The sequence below is a fragment of the Palaemon carinicauda genome, chromosome 26 (assembly GCF_036898095.1).
Source record: "Palaemon carinicauda isolate YSFRI2023 chromosome 26, ASM3689809v2, whole genome shotgun sequence".
NCBI classification, from domain to species: domain Eukaryota; kingdom Metazoa; phylum Arthropoda; class Malacostraca; order Decapoda; family Palaemonidae; genus Palaemon; species Palaemon carinicauda.
Window position 1 is genome coordinate 78,809,121 of NC_090750.1, and position 26,062 is coordinate 78,835,182.

Below are 26,062 nucleotides of genomic sequence, written 5' to 3' on the forward strand. Positions count from 1 at the left end.
TCAACTCACGACCTCCTGTCAGCTCCCGATCGCTCAACCAGCTCGCTTCTAGGTTCTTGATGTTCCCGTAACCTCGTCCAGCGCCTGATGTTTTCCTCTACTCGTGATTGTTCTTCTGTTCTCTTCCGCACTTCAGGACCAACAACGAATTAACTTGTATCAGCTTGTGATCAGTTTCCTGCTCGTGGCCAGTCTCGAGCTCATGTCCCAAGTTTCCAACATCACTCTACAAGCCAGCTTGTGACAAATTCTAGATAGTGACCATGATCCAGTGTCACAGCAGTGCTCAGATCGCGACTTTTCCTTCCGAGGTCAAGTTGCCCTTCACCTTTGAAGAACAGCTCTTCCCACTTACAGGAAGAATTGCAGAATGCCACCAAAGAATCTCAGAAGCCTTGCCTCTTGGGGTGGTTTTTTCCGACTTCGACGGAGAATTTCTTTGGTGAGGATCACAGACCACTACCGACTGCGATCCTCACCGCAAGCAAGCACACTGCTCTTCCTAGCGAGATTCTCCTTCTCTATTCGTCTTACACAGAGCGCTATAGCTTCTACAATCGTTTTCGAGTCTCTTCATCTTGACTTTACACAATAGACTCCTCCATTGAATTAGTTGTCTCTTCTTCATCAACGCAACAGCTTTCGTCCTCGATATCATACAGGTGTGCGCTATTTCGATGCGCCTTGGCGGCAGCAGACACAACTTCAACCTTCAGTTTCTACAAGTTGCACTCTGTCGGTAGTGCTTTTCTTGACATGCAGTTGAGGGAGTTTGGTACACTCTCTCTTCTTGGACCTAACCCAGCACTCACCAACGATGGGAGGAGCAAAGCAATTATCCTTGATGATTAGTAATACATTACTCACCACATGGAACTTGTTGTTTCACACAATTACAATAGTATCAGGTTCCCGATGCTTCCATCTTCTTTTGAGCTTCGGTTCTTGACACGCCTCAAGATGTCCAGCAGATGTTTGAAAGGTCCCGCATATACTGATGCACAAATTTCTGCATCGACTTACTGGTTCTCGTCAGTATTCACGAAGGTTCGTCCTTCACGAACATTTTCATCAGACCACTATCACTATTACTACCACTACTACTTCTAGTGGGCTGACATGCCGTGTGCTTAATAACTAGGACCCCTCTTTTGCTCCCTGAGCTCTATCCGTTGGGTCACTTTGTTTGGGTATATGGTTACTTTACAGTTGCGCATGCGCTCTCATCCATAAGCCATCAAACCTCATCAGGTAGGTAGAACATAGTTCTACACAGCGGTTGCCACAATAGAAGTCTTCTGTTCACTTGCTCTACCGCCTTTTCCCTGTGATTAGGAACGAGTCTTAAGAAACAATCCTTCGGGATTATTTGGTTTATATTTCTCTCCACAAATTTGAGAACTTGTCGGATCTTTTTCTCAGTTCGAGTTCTGATTCCATGGATCTTCTTCACACTTGCATCGGACGACAGTCTCGTGAAACTTGACTCCTTTGGCTTATTTCTTTGCATCCCCATTTTTTCTTGGGATTGAATTCAGCTCATGCTTACACTTCAGACTATAACAACTTAGCTTCAAGGAATCCTCTTCTCTTACTCCCTGTCTCCGTTTGCCCATGCTTCCTCGGGACACATGCATTCAACTTCAACCCTCCTTCTTAGGGATTCTTCTTCAGAGAGGCTATATACAGCCAACCCTTAGCTTGACCTCGGCCTTGTTCATCAGCTTTCTGACAATGACGCTCTCCCTCCACCTGAGTTCAACCAGCCAGCAATAGAAATTCAAAGACCAAAGCTTCAGCTGGAGCACTTCTCTAGGGGTAACACCCTTCTTGTCAGCAAGTTAGGTTTAACCCATAATGGTTGTGAACCCTTCCTACGAGTTCGGTGCTTTGGTTTTTCGACAGCACCTCTGTTTTGCAAGGATTTTTACCCTAGTGTCAACCTGAGCTCACAGGATCGGCTTTGTTCTTCTAGACTTCGGGACGACTAGTTGATCCTAACAGCCTCGATGGCTTCCCTTCTCCATCTCTGAGACAATTCCTCGAGTTTACAGTGATCTGAGTACAGTATTGAGGAAATCTCGAGAATAAATGCCTGCTTCCATATTAGACGGGTATGCCTAAGCATGATGCTCGTTACCAGCATGCAGAAAGTTTTCCTCAGATGATGATTTCCAGAGCTTAGAAGGTGGCAAGTCTTTCCCTTCGAGACGCACTCCCAGCTGGCAGTAGTTGCGTCTCATATGTCACCATTTGACTGATTTGTCCAGTCAGCATTGGACTCCTACCAATCCAATCTCTTCAGTGGCAGCTGGATTCCAGGTGGTTCACCATGAGAAATCTCCAGATATTCTGATCCACTCCCTATGGGACCTGACCAGAAGACTGACCTGAGATGTTGGGTGACAGATGAGAATCTCCACCGACGAGGCGATCTCCTCCCCCTTTCCCAGGATTTGATGATCCTTTCAGATGCATCCAAAGAAAGGGTGGGGGCATATGCCGCACCAAATGGCCTCCAGGCTCTGGTCAGAGTCTGAATGTTATCGTCACGTAAATCTCCTGAGATGAAGGCAGCCTTCCTAACCCTACAGCAGTTCCATCAGTTCCTGATGGGTTACTCAGCAGTATTGTAGAGCGACAACACCACGGTAGTGGCTTACCCGTAGAAAAAAGGGATTTTGACGAAGGAAAAATCTATTTCTGGGCAAGGAACCTGTGTCGCCCAGTGAAATGCTCCTTAAAGCACCATTTCAAAGGTATAAATACTGCTAAATATACCAGAGAGAAAAGTTGCATGGAATGCTGGGAATATATCCAGCTCGCTCGCCCCTAAAGGGTGTCGGTATTAAAACTGGGGCGAGTGATACCACTACCAGAGATGCCTTTCCAATTAGACTTCTCCCTCCTCAAAATCCCCCGTTACTATGAGGTGTCGTTCACTACAGCTACCACCACCACCACTACCTAACCACCTTCCATCATTCCTTGTTAGCACCCGTGAACGTTCGGACGTGTTTTTCGTAGCTCTGTGTTATTTTGTGTTTTTGAAGATGTCAAATGTTTTGGAGATCCATGCTCCAAAATTGAGTATTATATTTGTCTGTTTGGGATTTCTAGGTAGCGACACATTCATTAACCTTGTTGGGTTTTATCTCAGCCGCTTTGTTGACGCTTCCTTACGGGTGTGTATGCGGTCTTTTGGCGTCGCTTCCTCGGAATTTCTTTGTTTTGTAAGACTTTTTATTAGTTCCTTATACTAATTGTAGTCTTATTTCTGTGTTATGGACATCTAATTCAATGTTTTGGCATGATTTTATCTTTTATTTAGGCTATTTGGACAGTGTTAGTTAGCGGCTTCGGTCGGTACAATTTCATGCGAGAATTCTTGGTTTTTTGAGTTTTTATGGGGAATCGGAACGCGTTTTCATTCATTTTAGTCCTGCCTGTCGAGATCGGTATTTTACCCGATTTTGGAGGACTAGTTTTTGTTTTTGTTTTAAATTGTATAGTTTCCTCTCCAAGTCGGCAACTACCTGAAATTGGAAGGTTTTGCTATTATTCCTTTTACGCCGTGTTCCTTTTTTTTGCAGCAATTTCGCCATCTAGCATGGGAATGCTAAGATGGGCAAAAAGAGAACTCGGTATCCGTATTAGCTCACTTCATTCCAGACAGAAGGAATTTGCTCGCTGACATCTGAGCAGAGCTACTCAGATGGTGGCCTCCGAGTGGTTCTTTGAAACATACTGTAGCCAGTAGAGTCCTGACTATCGTAGCAAGTCATGATCAAACTATCAAAGTTTCAGAGAAGTAAGGCTCTTCCAAAGACTGTAAGCAAATGTTCACATATTCAACACACCAATACTAAGATAAATAAAGGTCTGTTTTGAGAGATATATAGACTCATGAAGAACTCAGAGATTTTAATATAAAAACCTAAGCAAAAGATCTGTTCCATTTATAAGGGAGTAAAGGAGAGGAACTCTTGAAGGAGCAAGATTATAATAAAAGCAAATTGTTGAGATGCTTTGGAGTTCAGCAAATTGGCCTCTAACTCCAAAGTACTGCCACTTTCCTTTCGTTTCTTAGCTGGCGCTTGGTCTGCTTCTTCCGAAGGCCTCTTTCTAAAATAATCGTCCAAAGAAGCTTGTTTCTGCCTGCTGCATAAAATTTTCCTGAAATGACTCGGGCAAACTTCATTACAGTACTAAAGCGCATGACCTGTGAGAATTTTCTCTGGGTGTGTGTTTTCTACAAGAGCTACCATTTTAAAGTAGCCATCTAGACCCTCCTTAATTTCTGCCGTTGTCCATGGGTCATCCTCCTCCCCCCCACTGTACTCTTCCTGAATGACATTCACTCACATGTCCTCCAAGTCCTTCAGACCATCCATTGTAAGTTCCTCTTGGTGCTCTTTGATAAGCTTAACAATGTCGGCCTAATCAACTTCCAGACCCATGGACTTCCCGAGTAAAATGATCTCAGCAACTTCAGATTGAGCAACAGGTTCGGGATCATCATTTTCATAATCGTCTTCAGCTTGGTTTGCGTGGAAGCCCTCAAAATCTCGTGCGGAGGCGGCATCAGGCCACAGCTTCCAAGCAGAGTTCAAGGTGCGCCTCAAAACCTCCTGCCAAGCTTGATCGATGATTTTGAGGCATTTAACAATATCAAAATGCTCCTTCCAAAATTGACAAAGGGTGAGGTTTGTACTCTCAATGATTTTGAAACATCTCTTGAAGAGATATTTCGTATAGTAAAGCTTCTTGAAGTTTGAAATCACTTGCTGGTCCATGGGCTGGAGAAGGAGGGGTGGTGTTCAGTGGAAGATAGAGAACCTTGATGAAGGAATGTTATGCTACAATATCTTCATTGAGGGCAGGAGGGTGAAGGGGCATTGTCCAGCGCCAACAGGCCTTTCATAGGGAGGTGCTTCTCTTCCAAATACTTTTTCAGGCTGGCCAAAACAAATATTTATCCACTCGATGAACAATTGTTTTGGTACCCAGGCTTTTCCATTAGCCCTCCACAACACTTTTAGATTTTCCCTAGTGACTTTGTAGGTCTTGAAGGCTCGAAGAGTATCGGAGTGATACTGTAGAAGGGGTTTCACCTTGCCATCCCCACTGGCATTTGCATAGAGTGCAAGGGTAAGCCTATCCTTCATAGGCTTTTATGACCAAGTAGCCTCTTTTCTTCTGCCGTGAAGTACGTTCGACGAGCCATTTATTTTTTTCCAAAAAAGCCCATTCTCGTCCTAATTGAAGACTTGCTGGGGAGTCTAGCCATCCCAGACAGTCAACTTGTCGAACGTCTTAACAAAAGCTTCGGCCGCTTTCCTGTCTGAACTTGCAACCTCCCCATGACGCACCACCGAATGAATGCCTGAGCGTCTCTTAAATTCTTCAAACTACCCACTAGAAGCCTTGAACTCTGGGGGTTCCTGCTTCAATGTTCCTTCTGCGTTGGCTTCAGCCTGAGCAAGCACGAGATCACCGAAAATGGCGCTGGCTTTCTGGCAGATTATTGCTTCGGTGATAGTGTCTCCAGCCATTCTTTGTCCTTTATCCAGACAAGCAGCAGTCTCTCCATCTCATCATGGACGTGGCTCCTCGTGCTGGAGAAAACAGTTACGCCCTTAGAAGATGTTGCTACTTTGATAGCTTCCTAATGCTTCAGGATAGTTCCTATCGTAGATGGATTTCGGCCATATTCTTTCGCGAGCACACTTAACCTCGTATTTCTTGATTATTTCCATCTTCATCTCCTTGAAAAGCATCATCCTCTTCTTTCCCTTGACATCAGCGACTTTCTTGGGACCCATGGCTAATGATGTAACATAGTATCACACAAGATAACAGTAAGTGAAATCACAAACACTTAAGTCAATACGTACGATACCGTTGCCGGAACAAAAAAACATAGGACGCCAATGCATAGATGCACGATGGGATACAGTACAGTAGATGACGACCATTAGGAGAGCAGGATCTTATGGTGGTAACTAGCATCCAAGTAGGGAAATAACGAATGGGAACACAGGAGGATGGCAATGAGTTTACGGGCTGGCGGCACTCGAATTTTAAAATCTGTCTCGGATACGGTCAGGCTCTCGCACCGTACTTACTTTCTTTGTCCGAAATATGTTTCGTAATCCAAGTTGTAAAATTCTTCGCATCGCCTTTCGCTAAGTGAAAATTTCGTAAGCCGATTCTTTCGTACCGAGAGGTTTGACTGTACAGTATTTCCTTTCCACTCTGTGGAGTCTCCTTTTTAACAGATTTTGTAATTTTCCTGTGTTAGCACACTACTCATTGATAATTTTTCTGTAAAAAACATGATTTAGCATATGCAATTGTATACAACAATAAAATTTATTAATATATGGGAAAAAATAGTGCCCAATAACTAATACCCAACTAATACTTACATAAAAAATATGTTGAGCACAGATTGCTAATCAAGTGTCCTAAGAGTAAGTGTAAAAATAATTTTCAATATTTAACTTAGCCGGTGATTATAATAGCTGCAACTCTGTTGCTCGACAGAAAAACTCTACGGAAAAATTCGCCAGCGATCGCTACACAGGTAGGGGGTGTACTCAACAGCGCCATCTGTCGTTCAGATACCCATTACTCATTGTAAACAAAGAACTCAATTTTCTCTCTGTCGGGCTACCGGCAAGACCTACTAATTCGCTGTTGCTAACTGGATTTGTTTTCACAACTATTTGGTGAAGTACACTATTCTAGTTTTGAGCTTTCGCTATGCAGGTGTTTTATCTTCATCTTGAAACTTGAACTCGTTTTGGATAGATTTAATTATGGTGACAAAGAGAGTATGGACTTTCTTTCACTTTTAAATGGCCGACCCTTCCCTTAGACGGAAGTGTGTTTAGGCTTTTAGTAATTATCTTATCACGTTATAGATTTTCCTATATATATTTTATATCTCTCCGCCTTTATTAGGCCTCTTCGATTAACTTTCCATTTTTTATAAACATATAAAAATAAATTTTAATGCTTTGTTTATATAGACCTTTCCTGAGAGTAGGCGGTCCTAACTTGGAAACCGAAGTTAATCAACGTTGAGCCCTTTATATCGTCTTTAGCTTTTAAAGAGCTAAGGATTTAAAACTTTTTAAATGTAATTTTTTATGAAAGAATTTCTTTGATAGTACTGTTTTCAAAGATGAACTAACGTTTAGTTTTTTATGCTACGCAGTTGTTGACGTTCAGGACGTTCAACATGCGCTCTATCGTTACGATAGAGAGAGAGTGTATCACGGTTTCACTTTGCAGTAAGAGTAAATCGATTCTGACGTTTTGTTCATTCTTTCTTAGCTTAAATGTTTTAAATTCTAATTTAAAGGAACTTTTTATTTGAAAAACCTTTCAGTTTTTTCCTTTAGTCAAATAACATGTTTTTTTGACGATATATAATTGGGCTCTTCTCTTAGGTGCGAAATCAAGAGAGATAGAGACGGAGGGAGAGAGAGGAGAGAAAACGTTCCGTTCAAGCGGGTAACGTTGTTCTCGTGTTACTCACGTCCCTAGTCGCTGTACGGGGAGGAAGGATAAAACGTTTTTAGGTTTTTATTCTCGTCCCCAGGCTATGTGCGGTGAGAGATTGAAAACGTAGTTATATGAACTAGTGTTTAGTCTCTTTCCCAGCCACTGATTTTTCTTTTTATCTTAAAATATGTTTTCTGTTTTTTGCTGGTATTATGAGCTTGCATTATACGACTAATTTCGCAATTACTACCTTTTAATGAAGGGTAGAATTGCGTGTTTCAGGTAGAAATAAGTGCAAAACAGAAAATCGAAGTGATAAAGTGATATGCGCAAAGTGTTACAGTGTTGCGTCCGAGGCGCAAAGTGTTACAGTGTTGCGTCCGAGGGTTCGTCTGTTCGTGTCTGTCGTTCACCTAGTCCGGGACCTCTTACAAGCTCCCAAGCCCAGGGGAGAAGTAATGTCAAACGACTTATGGGTTCGAGAGGCCTTGACCAACGAACAGACGTTTTCCCTCTATGGTATCGGGTGTATCTTACCAAGATCTCCCCTACCATAAGACGAGAGAGACGTTGTTTCTCCTCGCCATCCGTAGGCTTTTCGCATAAGAAACCTGTCACAAGGTTTCGAAGCCCTTAAGCGAAAGTCAGTCCTTTCAGGACAGGTCCAGCGTCCTGGTTACAGCCATTAGGACAGCTCTGACCCTATGCAGTCATCGGATAACTGCTCGCCGCCTAACAAAAGCGTAACACAGACTCCGAGAGTCTTTTTTTGTAGGCAAAGTGTTGCGGTCACAGTCGTTACCCTCGTCTATTACCACAACCATTTCCGTTGATCCTTAAGGGGTTGTATGGCAAAACATGCAGTATATGCTTGCCTCCCTTATGGAAGACTATTCTGCCGATTAGTCCGTTGAGTCTAGCCGTTTATCTCATCGATATCCTGGCTTTCAGCCAACCTAACGTTCCTTTGTGCTTACTGTTGACGTTGGCGTAGCTTAGTCACGTCAGTCAGGTTGTTTAGAACCACACTCGATGCGGTCTCGTGTGGTTTTTCAGCCGCATTTGGACGTTAGGCCACTGGCTGATGCTCCTGTTGACGTTCAAGATGTTCACTAACAATCGGAGTTGACTTGTTTTGACGCTGTGCGTCAACCTCCACATTCTAGAGTTGTTTTGACTGCTCAGTCTAGGCAGTCAAAGCAGTCTCGAGTGGACGCTGTGCGTCCTCACGCACCTGTTGTGGTTGACAGTTCAGTTGTTGACAGTTCACAGACTGTCAAGCAGTTACATGACGTTGCGTTCTGGTCCGCTACTAATGCACCAGTGAGAGACTCAGCTTTTATCGGACAAGGTTCCTGTAGATGAGGAAGTTGCTGTTCTCCCTCCTACTGATATTCCCTTGAGGACTCTGTCAGATGGAGAGGAGCCTAAAGCTGCTTAGTCTCCTATGGACTTAATTAAATCATGATGATTTTTTTAAGGATCTTCGTCCGGATCTTTTTGTAACTGCTGCTCCTCGTTCGCCTAAACGTCAGAGCTTACACTAGGCCTAGCTACTTCGAAGCCGTTGTTTTTAAGCTAGTGCTCTCTCGCTCTCCTAGAGAGCGTTACGTTGGCTAGGCGACTGGTTTTTCACCAGGAGGAGTTTGGGGGATACAGCCTTTGCTTTCCCTTCTTTTAAACTGGTTTATAGAGCGAGAGTCTGATATGACACGAGAGAAGTTCTCGGCTTGGGAGTTCATGCCTCTGCCCAGATAGACTTCTCAATTCTGGTAGACTCTCCCTGGCGCCTAGCCAGGAGACGCTCCAAGTTGTTTACAGGTCAACTTCACAGCTGTTGTCGAGCCTTTGAAGTTTTGCTGTACTATTATGTCACGCATAACAAGGCTTTCAGGGATGGTAAACGGTTCCGCCTCAGTCGCTAACCCCGTCTGTTGCCACACCTGCTCCCGTAGACCCTAAATGGGCTTTGCTGCAAGACATGCAGTCCAAGCTTGCGTCCTTGATAGAGGACTTAAATGCGGAGAAGAACCTTCTGGCCAACAACCTTCCAACCGGTCGGTTGTGCGCCCTGTTGACGCTGAGGTAACCTACTCGCGTCTGCCAGTTGAGGTGGTTACTCCACCGATGCGACCCAGTGTGGGTTGCCAGCCGCACGTTGACATTAAGCGACGCTCGGAGGTGGTTTTTGACGTTCAGGACGTTCAACAACCAGCAGAGGTGACTTGTTTTGACGCAGTGCGTCAACCTCAGCAACCCGGTAGGGTGTTGACTGCACAACCCAGACGGTCTAGACAGTCTCGGGTTGACGCTGTGCTTCCTCGCGCACCCATGGTTGTTGACAGTTCACAGACTGTGCAGCAGTTCCATGATATTGCGTCCGGCTCCGTCACGCATCCACCAGTGCGACCGGATTCAGCGAGCCAGACGTTGCCGTTTCCTCATCAGTTTCGGATGAGGAACCCTCTGATGAGGACGTTGCTGAACAACAAGACGATCAGCCCCCAGCCCTGCTATCCATCCAGAAGATGCTGAAGAAGGAACGCTGCTCAGTCAGGCTGTGGATGAGTCTGGTAGGGACACTGTCATCCGTGGATCAATTTGTGTCACTAGGAAGACTACACCTCCGTCCTCTTCAATACCATCTAGCTTTTCACTGGAAAAAGGACAAGACGCTAGAAGCGGTCTCGATCCCGGTTTCCGAAAAGATAAAGTCTTGTCTGACTTGGTGAAAGGACAATATCAACCTAAGAGAGGGTCTTCCCCTGGCTGTTCAGACTCCCAACCACGTTCTCTTCTCGGACGCATCGGACGTAGGCTGGGGTGCGACATTAGACGGTCGGGAATGCTCGGGGATATGGAACTCGAGTCAAAGGACAATGCATTTCAACTGCAAGGAGCTACTGGCAGTACGTCTGGCCTGGAAAAGCTTCAGGTCTCTCCTTCAAGGCAAAGTGGTGGAGGTGAACTCGGACAACACCACGGCTTTGGCGTACATCTCCAAGCAAGGAGGGACCTACTCTCTGACGTTGTACGAGATCGCAAGGGACCTCCTCACCTGGTCAAAAGGTCTAAACATATCACTAGTAACGAGGTTCATCCAAGGCAACTTGAATGTCATGGCAGATTGTCTCAGTTGGAAGGGACAAATAATTCCAACAGAATGGACCCTCCACAAGGATGTATGCAAGAGACTTTGGGCCACCTGGGGCCAGCCAACCATAGATCTCTTCGCAACCTCGATGACCAAGAGGCTCCCAATATTTTGCTCACCAATCCCGGACCCAGCAGCAGTTCATATAGATGCCTTTCTCCTAGATTGGTCACATCTAGATCTATATGCATTCCCTCCGTTCAAGATTGTCAACAAGGTACTGCAGAAGTTCGCCTCTCACGAAGGGACAAGGTTGACGCTAGTTGCTCCCCTCTGGCCCGCGAGAGAATGGTTCACCGAGGTACTTCGATGGCTAGTAGACGTTCCCAGAACACTTCCCCTAAGGGTGGACCTTCTACGTCAGCCACACGTAAAGAAGGAACACCAAGGCCTCCACGCTCTTCGTCTGACTGCCTTCAGACTATCGAAAGACTCTCGAGAGCTAGAGGCTTTTCGAAGGAGGCAGCCAGAGCGATTGCTAGAGCAAGGAGAACATCCACCCTTAGAGTCTACCAATCGAAGTGGGAAATCTTCCGAAACTGGTGCAAGTCAGTATCCGTATCCTCGACCAGTACCTCTGTAACTCAAATAGCTGACTTCCTCTTATATCTGAGGAAAGAACGATCTCTTTCAGCTCCCACTATCAAGGGTTACAGAAGCATGTTGGCATCAGTCTTCCGTCACAGAGGCTTAGATCTTTCCAACAATAAAGATCTACAGGACCTCCTTAAGTCTTTTGAGACCACGAAGGAGCGTCGTTTGGTTACACCTGGTTGGAATTTAGACGTGGTACTAAGATTCCTTATGTCAGACAGGTTTGAGCCGCTACAATCAGCCTCCCTGAAAGATCTCACCTTAAAGACTCTTTTCCTGGTATGCTTAGCCACAGCTAAAAGAGTCGGTGAGATTCATGCCTTCAGCAAGAACATCGGCTTCTCATCTGAAACGGCTACATGTTCTCTACAACTTGGTTTTCTAGCCAAAAACGAGCTGCCTTCTCGACCTTGGCCAAAATCGTTCGATATTCCAAGCTTATCGTATGGTTGGAAATGAACTAGAAAGAGTCTTATGCCCTGTAAGAGCTCTTAAGTTCTATTTAAAACGAACTAAACCTTTACGAGGCCCGTCTGAAGCTTTATGGTGTTCAGTTAAGAAACCATCTTTGCCTATGTCAAAGAATGCTTTATCCTATTTTATCAGACTGTTAATACGAGAAGCTCATTCCCATCTGAATGAGGAAGACCAAGCTTTGCTGAAGGTAAGGACACACGAAGTTAGAGCTGTCGCAACTTCCGTGGCCTTTAAACAAAATAGATCTCTGCGAAGTATAATCGACGCAACCTATTGGAAAAGCAAGTCAGTGTTCGCGTCTTTTTATCTTAAGGATGTCCAGTCTCTTTTACGAGAACTGCTACACTCTGGGACCATTCGTAGCAACGAGTGCAGTAGTGGGTGAGGGCTCAACCACTACAATTCCCTAATTCCATAACCTTTTTAATCTTTCTCTTGAAATGTTTTTATTGTTGTTTTTGGGTTGTCCGGAAGGCTAAGAAGCCTTTCGCATCCTAGTTGATTTGGCGGGTGGTCAAAGTCATTTCTTGAGAAGCGCCTAGATTAGAGGTTTTGATGAGGTCCTGTTGTATGGGTTGCAACCCTTGATACTTCAGCTCCTAGGGGTCGCTCAGCATCCTAAGAGGATCGCGAGGCTCCGTAAGGAAGACGTACTTAAAAAGGCAGAGTAATTGTTCAAGTCGACTTCCTTACCAGGTACCTATTTATTTTGTTTAGTTATTTTGATAACTTCTAAAATGAAATAAAAATTCTTAGCTCATATGATGTAAACATATTTTACTGGTCTCTACCCACCCCCCTGGGTGTGAATCAGCTATTATAATCACCGGCTAAGTTAAATATTGAAAAATGTTATTTTGATAATAAAATAAATTTTTGAATATACTTACCCGGTGATTATAAATTAAAGGACCCTCCCTTCCTCCCCAATAGAGACACAGTGGACCGAGGAGAAAATTGAGTTCTTTGTTTACAATGAGTAATGGGTATCTGAACGACAGATGGCGCTGTTGAGTACACCCCCTACCTGTGTAGCGATCGCTGGCGAATTTTTCCGTAGAGTTTTTCTGTCGAGCAACAGAGTTGCAGCTATTATAATCACCGGGTAAGTATATTCAAAAATTTATTTTATTATCAAAATAACATATTCTGTAGAACATATAACTGAATCAGGTTTAAACCCTGTTCATTTAACCAACATTTGGTATTCATTAAGAAAATTGGATAAAATTTTCCTGTGCTGTAAGGTCCTTATTCCATTTATCAGCTATCCACCTGTAAGAATAGTGATGAAATTAATTAAAACCTTGCAAAATATACAAGAATTTTATCATTTTTTTCATTTCTCTTTTACAGTGTTGTTACTTTAGTTTGTGGAGGAAATAACAATTATCTGGCATGGTTAAGAAAGCATACTAATTGGACCAAACTGCTACAGTACAGTGATTGGGCAACGTAAATTACTCGCTAGGCTATGTTTAACAGGATGATTTTGTCAATACATTATGGTACGTATACCTCTTAGAATGAATTATAAATATAAAGTGCAGTTTAGGCCAGAAATTGTATGTAATTACTATTAGCTGTGGGATACCTTGAGATCTCTTAGTGTAGGTTACATTGAAGGGCCAGATTTCCACACCAATCCACAAAGTACCGTAGATACTAGACATAAATTGATAGGTTAATAGGTAGATAGACAGACAGAAAATAACATTTATTTCTTGTAAAATAACATTCAAATAAACATCTATAAAACTATAGCAAGGAATGACCAATTTTGTAACATGTATTAACATAAAAAAAATGCATTTTATAAGATTTCGTTATTTCTATACTCACCTAAGTTCATATCGCTTCTCTGTCTAAGCTTGGCTTATATTGATGATTACCTCCAAAGGATGAAAAATATTCAGTTCTCTTTCCTCTCAATGAGCTTTCTCCTCCAGCATATTATTGAGACAATCGAGTAGCTAATGGCAATAACCATGGCATGGGTAGGCTGTGCCAACTTTAGTCTTTGTCTCTTAAGTCGAAACTAATCCTTGTCCTCTTCCAAGTGAAGGGGGTGGGCAGGTACTGTAAACATCAGGTGAGTATAGATATAAATTTTTTTTCATTATTAACAATCCATCAATTTCTATGTACCACCCTTTATGCTCATAGTGCTGACTTCCACATACTGCTGGAGGTGGGTTATTGAAAAGGAAAGATAGTCCTAAAATTATTAACTTATTTAATATCCTACACTCACATGTTAGTTTAATATCTTAGTAAAATATTTAATCAAACTGGAGTTTGTAATATCTTGACTCCACACTGTTCTTAAATACCACTCTATTATATGAAAACTCATATAATTCACCCAAAACTGTTTTCCGAATGAAATATCTAATCGTGAAAATTAATTACATTTACTCAAACCAAACCCACTTTTTTTAAGACCGCATCACCAACAGCCACTACAGCACCTATAGCCCGGCAATCTTGATAAGCAAAACAGGATTCCAAGAAACTAACCAAATTGTGTAATATATTTTAGATACATTTTGACATGAAGGAATCATGTTATGCCAGACTTTTCATATATGAAGTAAGTGATTAATTATGAGCACTTACTTTAATAAGCAGAGGGACATTAGAATCCAGCCTTGCAGGTCAGTCTTTTATCTCAAAATTCAGTGGTCTAATAGAGTGGACTGAATTGCAGAAATGTGACTCTCACCAGAAGGGTCAGAAGAAGAAAATAGAATGAGGATCTCGACTCTTAAGTGCTGTGCACCACACAGTAAAGGTACTGATGGTACCACAAGTCAACACTCGAATTAAGCTAGGATCAAAACTGGACAAGTTAGGCTAAAATTTCTGCCTCTGCCCAAGGACACAGTGATATTAGATTGCACAAAGGAAGATAAAGAAGTTAAGAGCTGTTGGAACTCACACTATCAAAGCAAAGACTCGGTAATGGCTGGAGTGGCATTTTCATCATCAACCCAGCTATAATTAACTAGCCTAATTTTCTCTGGATTCTCCCCTGAAATAAAAGTTTGTTTTCTTTTATGGTTGGAACTTTTAATTAGATGAGCAACCATTTTAATATATTTTTCCATAGAGGTGCCACGTATGGCCACAACGATTTAGTAAATCACAATACATTGTACTGCCACAACACTAGATACAAAGGGAATGTGAAACACGACCACCCAGAAACAATTCCCTTGAACATTCTATACATTAACTGCTAACAAATCTGAGAGAAGACCACTTATAATCACTCGTAACATAATTAATAATTCTAACAATCTGAATAGGGAGCAATTGACCTAGTAGGCCCAAGATTGACAAAGACTGAAAGACAGTAGTCACATTCATAAGTGACGGTACTGTGTACTTTCATTATCGTTCACTAGTGAAAAGATTCACTTTTATTTTTTATATACTGTACTCTTAGAATTATAAGAGCAAATCTGTACATATAACAAGAACATATCTGAAATACAAAGTGAAAAAAAAATCTTCACTGGTAAAAACTTTGCCATTATCGATACCGTACCATGAAATAATACAAAACATTCTGAAAAACGAAAGATAAAATCAGGACTGCCAACCAGACAATATCTTCCTACACAATAACACAAGAAAATTTGCATCCCTGACTCCGAAAGGTTGGCAAGCATGAAAAGCTGCAAAAACAGTGCTGCAACTTGTCAGATAACTTAAATAACATTCAGTATTCAGTCGTCTCACTGACTTGACCTTTGGATAATGGACCATCATCGAATAAATTCTGGAGCTGAAAGACAGGAAACCTCGCTAACTATACGGAGAACCATAATAGAAATAACATCCTCCCCATTGAAATTTGCCATAAATAACATTGTAAGTTGAGTATTCCGGTGGATTTAAACATTTCAACGAAGATGGGAACCTCAAGAATTGGCCAAGAAAAGAACAATCCAAATGCACTACTCAAGAGCAGGATAACCAGATCGTTGCTAGTCATATCACAGCCTATAAAAACTGATGTGAAACTGAAAAAAGAATTTGGTTTTCAAAAATCCATCAAAAACCAATTACTGTAATGTACGATATCACTCCATCAAAATACATGAAAAGCGAGGCCATACTCTCTTACCTTACGGTGAGAAGGAGATGGCGCAACCAAGGAATTCGTTACAGAAGTGGCTATCAAACCCTCCCTAACTCAAAATTGCCAACGGCAACGAGGAGCTTTCGCTCTTCCGTATTTTCCATTTGAATCAGGATTCTGATAATTTCTGGAATAACGACATTATATGGTGTGATGAGAAGACTTTTGCCAGCGACAAAAGAGCCTGAAATTACAAGCAAGCCACTACGATAATTTGAAAGATAACGTCCCTTTAAATCAGTCGCTTCACAAGCTCTGACAAGGACTATGCTGCCCGTGCTGCTAGAGTTGCCAGATGTTGCTTGCTAGATTGACAATTTGTCCAAAAATAAAAGTACATGGTATCATCACTTATGAATGTGACTGTACAGTACAGCCTAACTATGCCATAGCCATTGCCATTAACAGTTAGATTATCTCAATACTATACTAGGGGCTTAAGAAAAAGGAAAGATTTTCAATTCTATATAAACCAAGCTTCAAGAGAGAAGCAATATGAACATCAGGAGAGGTTCACAAAAATAAATAAGACTAGCAATGCTGACTAGAATAAACTATTTACAATGTACAGTATTAGAATCAAATAAAATATAACAATTCCATAAAGAAAGAAACATACATAACCTACCAATAAAAAATGAACCACTGCATTTCAAAATAAAATCTACAGTACTACCCTTATCTGAGAAATTTCAAATCACATTGCATCTACTGTACTCAAAAGTTGACCCAAAAGGTGTCTTTAGCAAATCACATTTGTACTGTATTACAGTTTACAAAGAAATGCTTAATGTTTTTGGGTGCATTTTAACTATCCATTACACAAAGTCTCCTGTGTGTCTTTTGATATGTTTTTGCAAGTGACTTTGACGAAAGAATGCAGCACCACACCGATCACACTTGAAAGGACGCTCAGCTTGATGTCGCCTTTCATGAGACTCTAAAATGGACTTATCTGAGAATGTTAAACCACATTTTGAACATTTATAAGGTCTTCCGACTACATGTTTTTGCCTATGGCTCTTGAGATGACCTTCTGTGTTAAACCCAGCGTAACAAAGGTCACACTTAAATAGTTTTTCTTGGATGATTTTCCTTTTATTAGATATAAAACCACTGGCTTGCTGTTGCCTGGCAAGAATATGATATGGATTATTTTCTCCCATATTATGCTTGGTTTCAACATGCCCCTTGAGGTCTGTGCTATACGCAAATGTAGTGCAACAAATATCACAACGGAACACACCTTCTTCCTTGCTGACTTTTCGCTTCTCATGGACGTCAGCCAAAATTCCTAGAGACGAAGAGGACACGGCTAAATCTGAGTGCAGAGGCTCTGATGTACACGAAATGTTCATCTGAACATCCATTTGTCCGACATCAGAAACTGGTTCACTCATGCACACTGGTAATGTTATATTTGCAACTGGAGTTGCTGAGGCAGTCATCACACTAGACACACTAAACATGTTCGAAAAATTTTGTAAATTTTGCTGATGGTAAAGATTTGCCATATTAACAACTACTCCAGGGTTCTGTGATGTTTCTATCATTCTGTGCTTTCTCTTGTGCCAAATTAGCATACTGTTTTGAGTGAATTGGGCATTGCACTCATCACATTTGAATGGCATCTCTCCAGAGTGGCTCTTCCTGTGCCAGTCCAATGTGCTATTATATGAAAATCTGGCACCACACTCATCACATTTGTAGGGCTTTCTTCTCGAATGAAGTCGTAAGTGTTGTTTGAGGGAATCTTGGCTGTTGAAAGTGGCTTCACAAAACTCACATTTGATGTTTGCGTCCCAAAATAAGTTTGCATTCATGTTGCCTTAGAAGGATGGTTCAGATGAAATCATTTAGAATATTCATGAGGTATGTACCTAAAAATTTACCTGAAAACCAAAAAAAAAGATTAGAACAGCATCAAAATACATTTGGAGATAATTCGTATTTATCCTAAATATATAAACCTGAGTCTTTTACATATGATAGATTATCAACGAAGCTGGAAAATATGACTATTAAACTTTTATAATGAGATGTAAACAAGTGACCGGTAGTTACTGGACGGGAATGGGGAAGCCCGCCACACCACTTGCTCACCGAGCACTCACTCAGATTGCAGCTGGGACTTTCCAAGGGGTAGATGATGGGGGGGGGGGGGGGAAAATACGAGTAAATAGGCTAGCGCCCAAATCCAAAAAGGGGCTAAAAATTTGAGTAATCTCTACCCATGCTAGAACAAGTCATAAAGAGGGATGTTTGGGCAGTTAGAAAATTGTGGTTGTAAGTCCGCGATCATTGCAAACATTTTGAAAACTCCATTTTCACATGTACACTGTATACTTCAAAAACGGATTTATTCGCTACGAATTCAGGCTCATATTGGCCCATATATTTGTTGATATTGGTGCTACAAACACAATTGTGGTATCAAAATGTGCAGAATGATGGCATACTTATATGTAAAAGCTATTTGTGATGTAAGAATAGCTTTTCTGTGACCTACAGAAAAAAAATTAAATTTTGCGCAATAAACCAGGATCGTGTTAACCAATAATTATAGTGAACAATTAATTTCTTCAGAAGTAATCAAATTGTATTACTACATCTTACATCAAAATAATCCTTGTTCCTTCTCATTTTCTGAAATCATAAAAGTAAATAAGTTGATTTGATCGTTTTCATTAAAACAAAATACCACCCGCTAAAAGTAACCGACACTGATATACAGTATCCCTAATGCATGCTTATGCATTGACCAAATGAGGATGATTTTAAATCCAGTTGAAGATAAATTCATATGTTGACTGCCTATTTCTACAAATACTAATACAGTATTACTTATCATTAATTATTCAATTTTAGATGCTAGTGCTGACAATTGATTTCAATTATGGATCTGATACCACCTGCTTGAAAGTATTGTAAAATTGACACTAAACAAATTTGGAAGTAATTTGCATTTTTCCTAACGATAGAAACCTAGAGCTATGCATAGGGGATACCACTTTCGGCAAAGCTTAAAGATAAGCCATGAGAATTTTAACGAGGGATAACCACCCCAACCATGAGTTAGCGGGAGGGGTGGGGGGTAGCCAGCTACCCGCTCACTCCCACACCTGGGCTGAGCATCCACTTTGCTTTCGGGCAGGACTTTCTTTGGGGACAGGGCAGCCGCGCCCATTTGTATAAATAGCTCCAGATTGTATTGCTAGGAAAAATATAAACTACTTCCAAATTTGTCATATGTTCCGCCACTAAATACAAAACATTCGTTATTTATAGGGGATGACTTACCTCTTATGAGGGAGGAAGTCCGTACCAACTGGCTCTAACATTTGACCAGGGGTTCTCTTCCCTACAATACAGATCGTAGTCTGTAGGAACACTGCCCTCGCTAAAATAGTTGTGCTCTACAAGATTAGCAGCCTGAGCAAGCTGTGTGTTTGTGATACTAGCAATGTGGCTGGTCTAGTAATAGGATCTTCAATCATAGGAATTTGGGAGTACTGAGACCTTACCCAATAGTCCCCTCGCATGAGGTATTGGGGACGCAACAAGTATTATTTCTATATAGTACTTACGTTACACAAGAGAAATGGATCTTATCTGCAGAGAGGCGAGGTCAGCTGGGCTGAGTACCGTGGTGCTGATTCCCCAGAGGGGGAGAAGGTGAAGGAAAGAAAAAAGCCAGTCATTCTACTCATTTACCCCTGACTAACCCAGGTAACCTCAGCCCTCAACCCTTTACTATTTGTCCATCAAGGAGCTAGAGGTGTTTTGAACCACTTGTTGTGCAGTCACCACAGGGCCAATGAAAAACGTATCCATGTTCCTGTGGGTTACGTCTTGCAAGTAGTGGGCGGTGAAGGTCATCTGACACTTCCACACACCCGCTTGCAGTACCAGCGCTCCAGAGTAGTTGCAATGCCCTGGATGTCATGAGCTCTGGGTTGTCATTGTAGAGGAGGGTCAAGATTAAGTGCAAAGTCCATGACCTTGCGAATCTTTGATGAGATTCTGTTCTTCGTGACCATCCTCTTGACCTTCCCCGTGCTAACAAACATTACTTACACACGGAGGCGAGCTGCTGCTGTTTTTTTAAGGTAACACCTCAGACTCCTTGCTAGACAAAGTACCAGTTGGCCTGGATCTTCGGTTTCAGAACGGAGACTTCCAATCCTGAAGGGACCGAATCTAGGATTTTGAGTCTTTGAAATAAAGTCAGGGACAAAGCTGAGTACTGTATTACTTCTCCCCATTCCCTTGAATGGGAGATGTCGTATGATAGACCATGCAGTTCACCGACTCTCTTGGCCGAAGCCAAAGCTAGTAGGAAGACCGTCTTCAGGGTAAGGTGCCGATCTGTTTCCTAGCGTAATGGTTCGTAAGGGGGACCCTTCAGGGACTGAAGGACCTGAACAACGTTTCAAGGAGGAGGTCTAACTTCTGAATGAGAACAAGTAATCTCATAACTCCGTTTAAGAAGGGAAAGTTCCAATAAGGAGGAAATATCTACTCCCTTCAGTTTAAAGGAGAGACCCAAGTCTGAGCGTTAGCTTTCGACTGCCGAAACCGAGAGAGGCATTTCTTCCCGGAGGTTACAAGTAACTTCACTATTGTTGGAATAGAGGCACCAACCACATAAAACAGACCGCTTACCCTGGTACACTGCTGATGAAGAACGTCTGAGGTGTCTAGACATCCTTTATGCAATGTGTTGCGAAAGACTTCACCGGAAGATTGTTCTTCACAGATGTTGTGAACAGGTCTACCATCGGCAAACTCCACAAAGTAAGGACTCAGTTGGCTACTAGATGATTCAAAGACCACTTGGAGCCAACTATTTGAGTCCTTCTGCTCAGAATGACTGCACGCACATCCTCTTGTCCGGAATGAAATGAGCCAATAGGACCCCAGAGTTGTCTTCTGTCCATCTTAGCATCTCCACAGCTAGATGGCATAAGTGCTGTGAAAAGGTATCTCCTTATTGTTTTATATATTTACTTACATACTTTACTTTAAGAGCTTCTTTTCTGGTCCTATACAGCAGGGGAACCCTAATCTTTAAAAGACCTTCACAGTCATTTTATCATGTTAGTTCAAAAGCATTCAACATTTCACACTGCATATTGCTCGTTTATTGTCAAATTTACAATACCGAAACACTTAGAGCACAACAAAGTCTTCACTTTTCTCTTGAAAGCCTTAATATCTTCAGTCTTTTGGAAGTTTAGTGGGAGCTTATTGTATAGTCTCGGAGCTGCATAATTAAAGCCTCTAGAGCCTAAAGTAGCCATATACAGGGGGTCCTCGGGTTATGACGGTCCCGACTTATGCTGTTTCGTGGTTACGAACTAGCCCCCATAAAAATATAAAAAATAATATTAAGCGTCGTTCCGTCTTACAGTGTTAGCGTCGTAAGCAACGTAAATAATTGCAAACTAGTTTCTAGCACGCGGCGGATGAATACGCTTTGTGGTGGTTACGGGCGAGGAAGACAGCATCTCTTAGTTCCAGTTCTACGCCATTTTGGTTGTGTTTGCCTGTTCTCTCTCTCGCTTTTTTAACTTTTTGCCCTTCGTTATGGCTCCTAAGCGTAAGGCAGATTATTCTGATGATAGTGCATCTAAGAAAAGACAGACCATCACCATGGAAGTGAAATTAGATATTATTAAGCGGTCTAAAATCGGTGAAACGCCAACGAACATTGGCCGATTGCTTGGCCTTAGTCGTTCAACCGTGACTACTATTCTTAAGGACAAAGAGCGCATCGTTGAACATGTGAAAGTATCTGTTCGTATGAAATCATCAGTAATAACCAAGCAGCGTAGTTGTTTAATTATTGAAATGGAAACATTATTACTGCTTTGGTTGGAAAATCAAAATCAACGGCGTATTCCGGTGAGCCTAATGGTGATTCAGGAAAAGGCTAAAAGGTTGTTTGAAGCGTTGAAAAAAGAAAGGGGGGAAGAAAGTGAAAGTGAAGAGTTTTCGGCTAGTAGGGGTTGGTTTATGCGATTTAAGGCTCGGGCCAATTAACATAACCTTAAAGTGCAAGGTGAAGCTGCTAGTGGGGATGAGAAAGCAGCAAGTGAATTTCCTAAAGCGTTGGCTGAGATAATTAGGGAGGGGGGTTATACTGCTTATCAAGTGTTCAATGTGGATGAGACAGCTTCTGCAGCTTCCTCTCCACAATAAAACTGTCTCTCCATGCCTTGCAACATCACTTCCAGTGTGCAAGCCAACCATAGGACTAAGTTAAGAAATTGTTCCCTTTCTTTATTAATTTTTACTTCAATTCATGTGGTAAGGAATTGTTTTCTCTTTTTCTAGTACTGTTTTTACGTCATTTGATACATTTTATTATAGTACAATACTTTACAGTACAGTACAGTACAGTACATATAGAGTAATCTACTTATGGTGTTCTGACTTACACTGAAATTTGGGTTACACCGCGTCTTAAGAACGGATCAACGTCGTAACCCTTGGACCCCGTATCTAGGTTCCAATAATTTAAAACCATCTGTAACTTAATTTGCTCTTTAATAGGCAGCCAGTGTAAATCAATTACAGTAGGAGTGATCCTTTCTTGGGGTGGGACACACTATCAGTCTTGCTCCTTTGTTTATTAAGTTTTGTAATTTCTAAGTTGCACTTTTGGTAAATTAGATAAATGATTACAGAGTAAATTAAATTAGAAGCAACTTGCTGCAACAAGATCTATCAGAAAATGATGATAGTGCAGTTGGTAAACTTTGTTTGAATACCATCCCGCGCTTTTGTTGTAACTTATATCTTTCTTGGATAAAAGACGTGAAAACAAATAATTTCTTCTCGATACATTATCGGGACAAAGGTATAATACGAGAAAAAAAAATTAACTTCGGTAAGTATTGAAATTTTCAAATTTTCATGTTATTGTTCACCCTGTCAGGGATAGAAGCTCTTCTTAGTTTGTATATTCGTTTCAATTCTTTTTAACACAACCTTTAAGCGCAGTGTGCTAATCTTCACCTTAATGCGCAGTAGCTCCACCCACTGATTTCAGCGGTCCAATGGAAACACCGTAGCTTCTCTTTTTGTGTTACGATTGGCTATTTGATTTTGCAGTGGTGTATTGATAAGTTTAAAGAGGTACACCATGTAATAATACCTTTTTCTCCTGTTTTTACAAATTTTACTTCGAATCGGCACTAACAGGATCCAGATATATTCTAGTCACTCCTTTTGATTTGGCTTTCAATAAATCCATTCAAAATGTTATTTTTATTAGTAAAATAAATTTTTGAATATACTTACCCGATAATCATGTAGCTGTCAACTCCGTTGCCCGACAGAATTCTATGGAGGGATACGCCAGCTATCACAATACTAGAAGGGGGTGTACTTACCAGCGCCATCTGTGGCCAGGTACTATAGTACTTCTTGTTGACACCTCCTCAATTTTTCCTCGATCCACTGGTTCTCTATGGGGAGGAAGGGAGGGTCAATTAAATCATGATTATCGGGTAAGTATATTCAAAAATTTATTTTACTAATAAAAATAACATTTTTCAATATTAAACTTACCCGATAATCATGTAGCTGATTCACACCCAGGGGGGTGGGTGAAAACCAGTGTACAAGATTAAAGGATAGCTAAGTATCCCATATTTCATATAACAGTTATCTCAAATAACAATGAAATAATAAGTACCTGGTAAGGAAGTCGAATTGAACCGTTACTCTGCCTCTTTTTTAAGTTCGTCTTCCTTACTGAGCGCAGCGTTCCTCTTGGAGGCTGAATCAACTCAAAGGTGCTAAAGTATATAGGGCTGCAACCCCTACTAAAGGACCTCTACACAACCTCTAACCCAGGCGCTTCTCAAGAATGAATTGACCACCCGCCAAATCAAAAGGATGCGGAAGGCTTCTTAGCCTACCGTAACAACCATAAAAACAACAATAAAAGCATTCAAGAGAAAGGTTAAAAAAGGTTATGGGATTAAGGGAATGTAGTAGCTGAGCCCTCACCTACTACTGCACTCGCTGCTACGAATGGTCCCAGGGTGTAGCAGTTCTCGTAAAGAGACTGGACATCTTTAAGATAAAATGATGCAAACACTGACTTGCTCCTCCAATAGGTTGCATCCATTATGCTCTGCAGAGAACGGTTTTTATTAAAGGCCATCGAAGTAGCTACGGCTCTTACTTCGTGGGTCCTTACCTTCAGCAATGCAAGGTCTTCCTCCTTTAAGTGAGAATGGGCTTCTCTAATCAGAAGCCTTATATAATACGAAACCCCGTTCTTGGACATGGGCCTCGAAGGTTTCTTGATGGCACACCATAAGGCTTCTGACTGTCCTCGAATAGGTTTAGACCTATTAAGATAATACTTGAGAGCTCTGACAGGGCAAAGAACTCTCTCTAGTTCGTTACCTACCATGTTGGAGAGGCTAGGTATTTCAAACGATCTAGGCCAAGGACGTGAAGGAAGTTCGTTCTTTGCTAAGAATCCGAGCTGAAAAGAACATGTTGCAGATTCGGTCGTGAAACCAATGTTCTTGCTGAAGGCATGAACCTCACTGACTCTCTTAGCTGTTGCAAGGCAGACGAGAAAAAGAGTCTTGAGGGTAAGGTCCTTGAAGGAAGCTGACTGGAGAGGTTCGAACCTAGGTGACATAAGGAACCTTAAGACTACGTCTAGGTTCCAGCCTGGAGTGGATAGACGACGCTCTTTAGAAGTCTCAAAAGACTTAAGGATGTCTTGAAGGTCCTTGTTGGAAGAAAGGTCCAAACCTCTGTGGCGGAGAACTGAAGCCAACATACTCCTGTACCCTTTAATCGTAGGGGCTGAAAGGGATCTCTCATTCCTAAGATGTAATAGGAAGTCAGCTATTTGGGTCACAGAGGTATTGGTAGAGGATACTGAATTGGCTCTACACCAGCTCCGGAAGACTTCCCACTTAGATTGGTAGACTCTACGAGTGGAAACCCTTCTTGCTCTGGCAATCGCACTGGCTGCCTCCTTCGAAAAGCCTCTAGCTCTAGCGAATCTTTCGACAGTCTGAAGGCAGTCAGCCGAAGAGCGTGGAGGTTTGGGTGCAACCTGTCTACGTGAGGTTGACGTAGAAGGTCCACTCTTAGAGGTAGAGTCCTGGGGATGTCGACTAGCCATTGAAGTACCTCTGTGAACCATTCTCTTGCAGGCCAAAGGGGAGCAACCAGCGTCAGCCGTGTCCCTTCGTGCGAGATGAATTTCTGCAGGACTTTGTTTATTATCTTGAACGGTGGGAATGCGTAAAGGTCGAGATGGGACCAGTTCAGCAGAAAAGCATCCACATGAACTGCTGCAGGGTCTGGAACTGGGGAACAGTACAGCGGAAGTCTCTTGGTCATGGAGGTGGCAAACAGATCTATGGTAGGTTGACCCCACAAGGTCCAAAGTCTGTTGCACACACTCTTGTGGAGGGTCCATTCCGTGGGAATGACCTGATTCCTTCTGCTTAGGCGATCTGCTGAGACGTTCATGTTGCCCTGAATGAACCTCGTGACTAAAGTGAGATTTTGACTTCTTGACCAAATGAGGAGGTCCCTTGCGATCTCGTATAGGCTCCTCGAATGGGTCCCTCCTTGCTTGGAGATGTAAGCCAAGGCTGTGGTGTTGTCTGAGTTCACCTCCACCACCTTGCCTAGCAGGAGGGACTTGAAGTTCAGCAGGGCTAAATGAACTGCTAGTAGCTCCTTGCAGTTGATGTGGAGCGTTCCCTGTTCCTCGTTCCACGTTCCCGAGCATTCCCGTCCGTTCAAGGTTGCACCCCAGCCCGAGTCCGATGCATCTGAGAAGAGATGAAGATTGGGGGTCTGAATAGCCAACGATAGGCCCTCCCTGAGAAGGAGATTGGTCTTCCACCACAAGAGAGTGGTCTTCATCTCTTTGGTGACTGGGATAGAGACTGCTTCGAGAGTCAAACCCTTGTCCCAATGAGCTGCAAGATGGAATTGAAGAGGGCGGAGGTGGAGTCTCCCTAACTCGACGAACAGGGCCAGTGATGAAAGGGTCCCTGTGAGACTCATCCACTGTCTCACCGAGCAACTGCTCCTCTTCAGCATGCTCATGATGCAATCTAGGGCTTGGCTTATCCTTGGGGCCGATGGAAAAGCCCGAAAATCCTGACTCCGAA

General features: G+C 42.3%; 1 protein-coding gene across 4 annotated transcripts in view; it reads right to left on the reverse strand.

Moving 5' to 3' along the window:
* Nucleotides 1–13,442: 13,442 nt before the first annotated feature.
* The window catches only part of LOC137619614 (zinc finger protein 676-like), a 39,926-nt gene continuing 27,306 nt past the window's right edge, over nucleotides 13,443–26,062 (reverse strand). For all 4 annotated transcript variants that reach the window (XM_068349799.1, XM_068349796.1, XM_068349797.1 and 1 more), the window contains exon 2: nucleotides 13,443–17,782. In XM_068349799.1, coding sequence (XP_068205900.1) covers nucleotides 16,709–17,713 — 1,005 coding nt within the window. In that variant the 5' untranslated portion in view covers nucleotides 17,714–17,782 and the 3' untranslated portion in view covers nucleotides 13,443–16,708. The remainder of the gene's footprint in view (nucleotides 17,783–26,062) is intronic.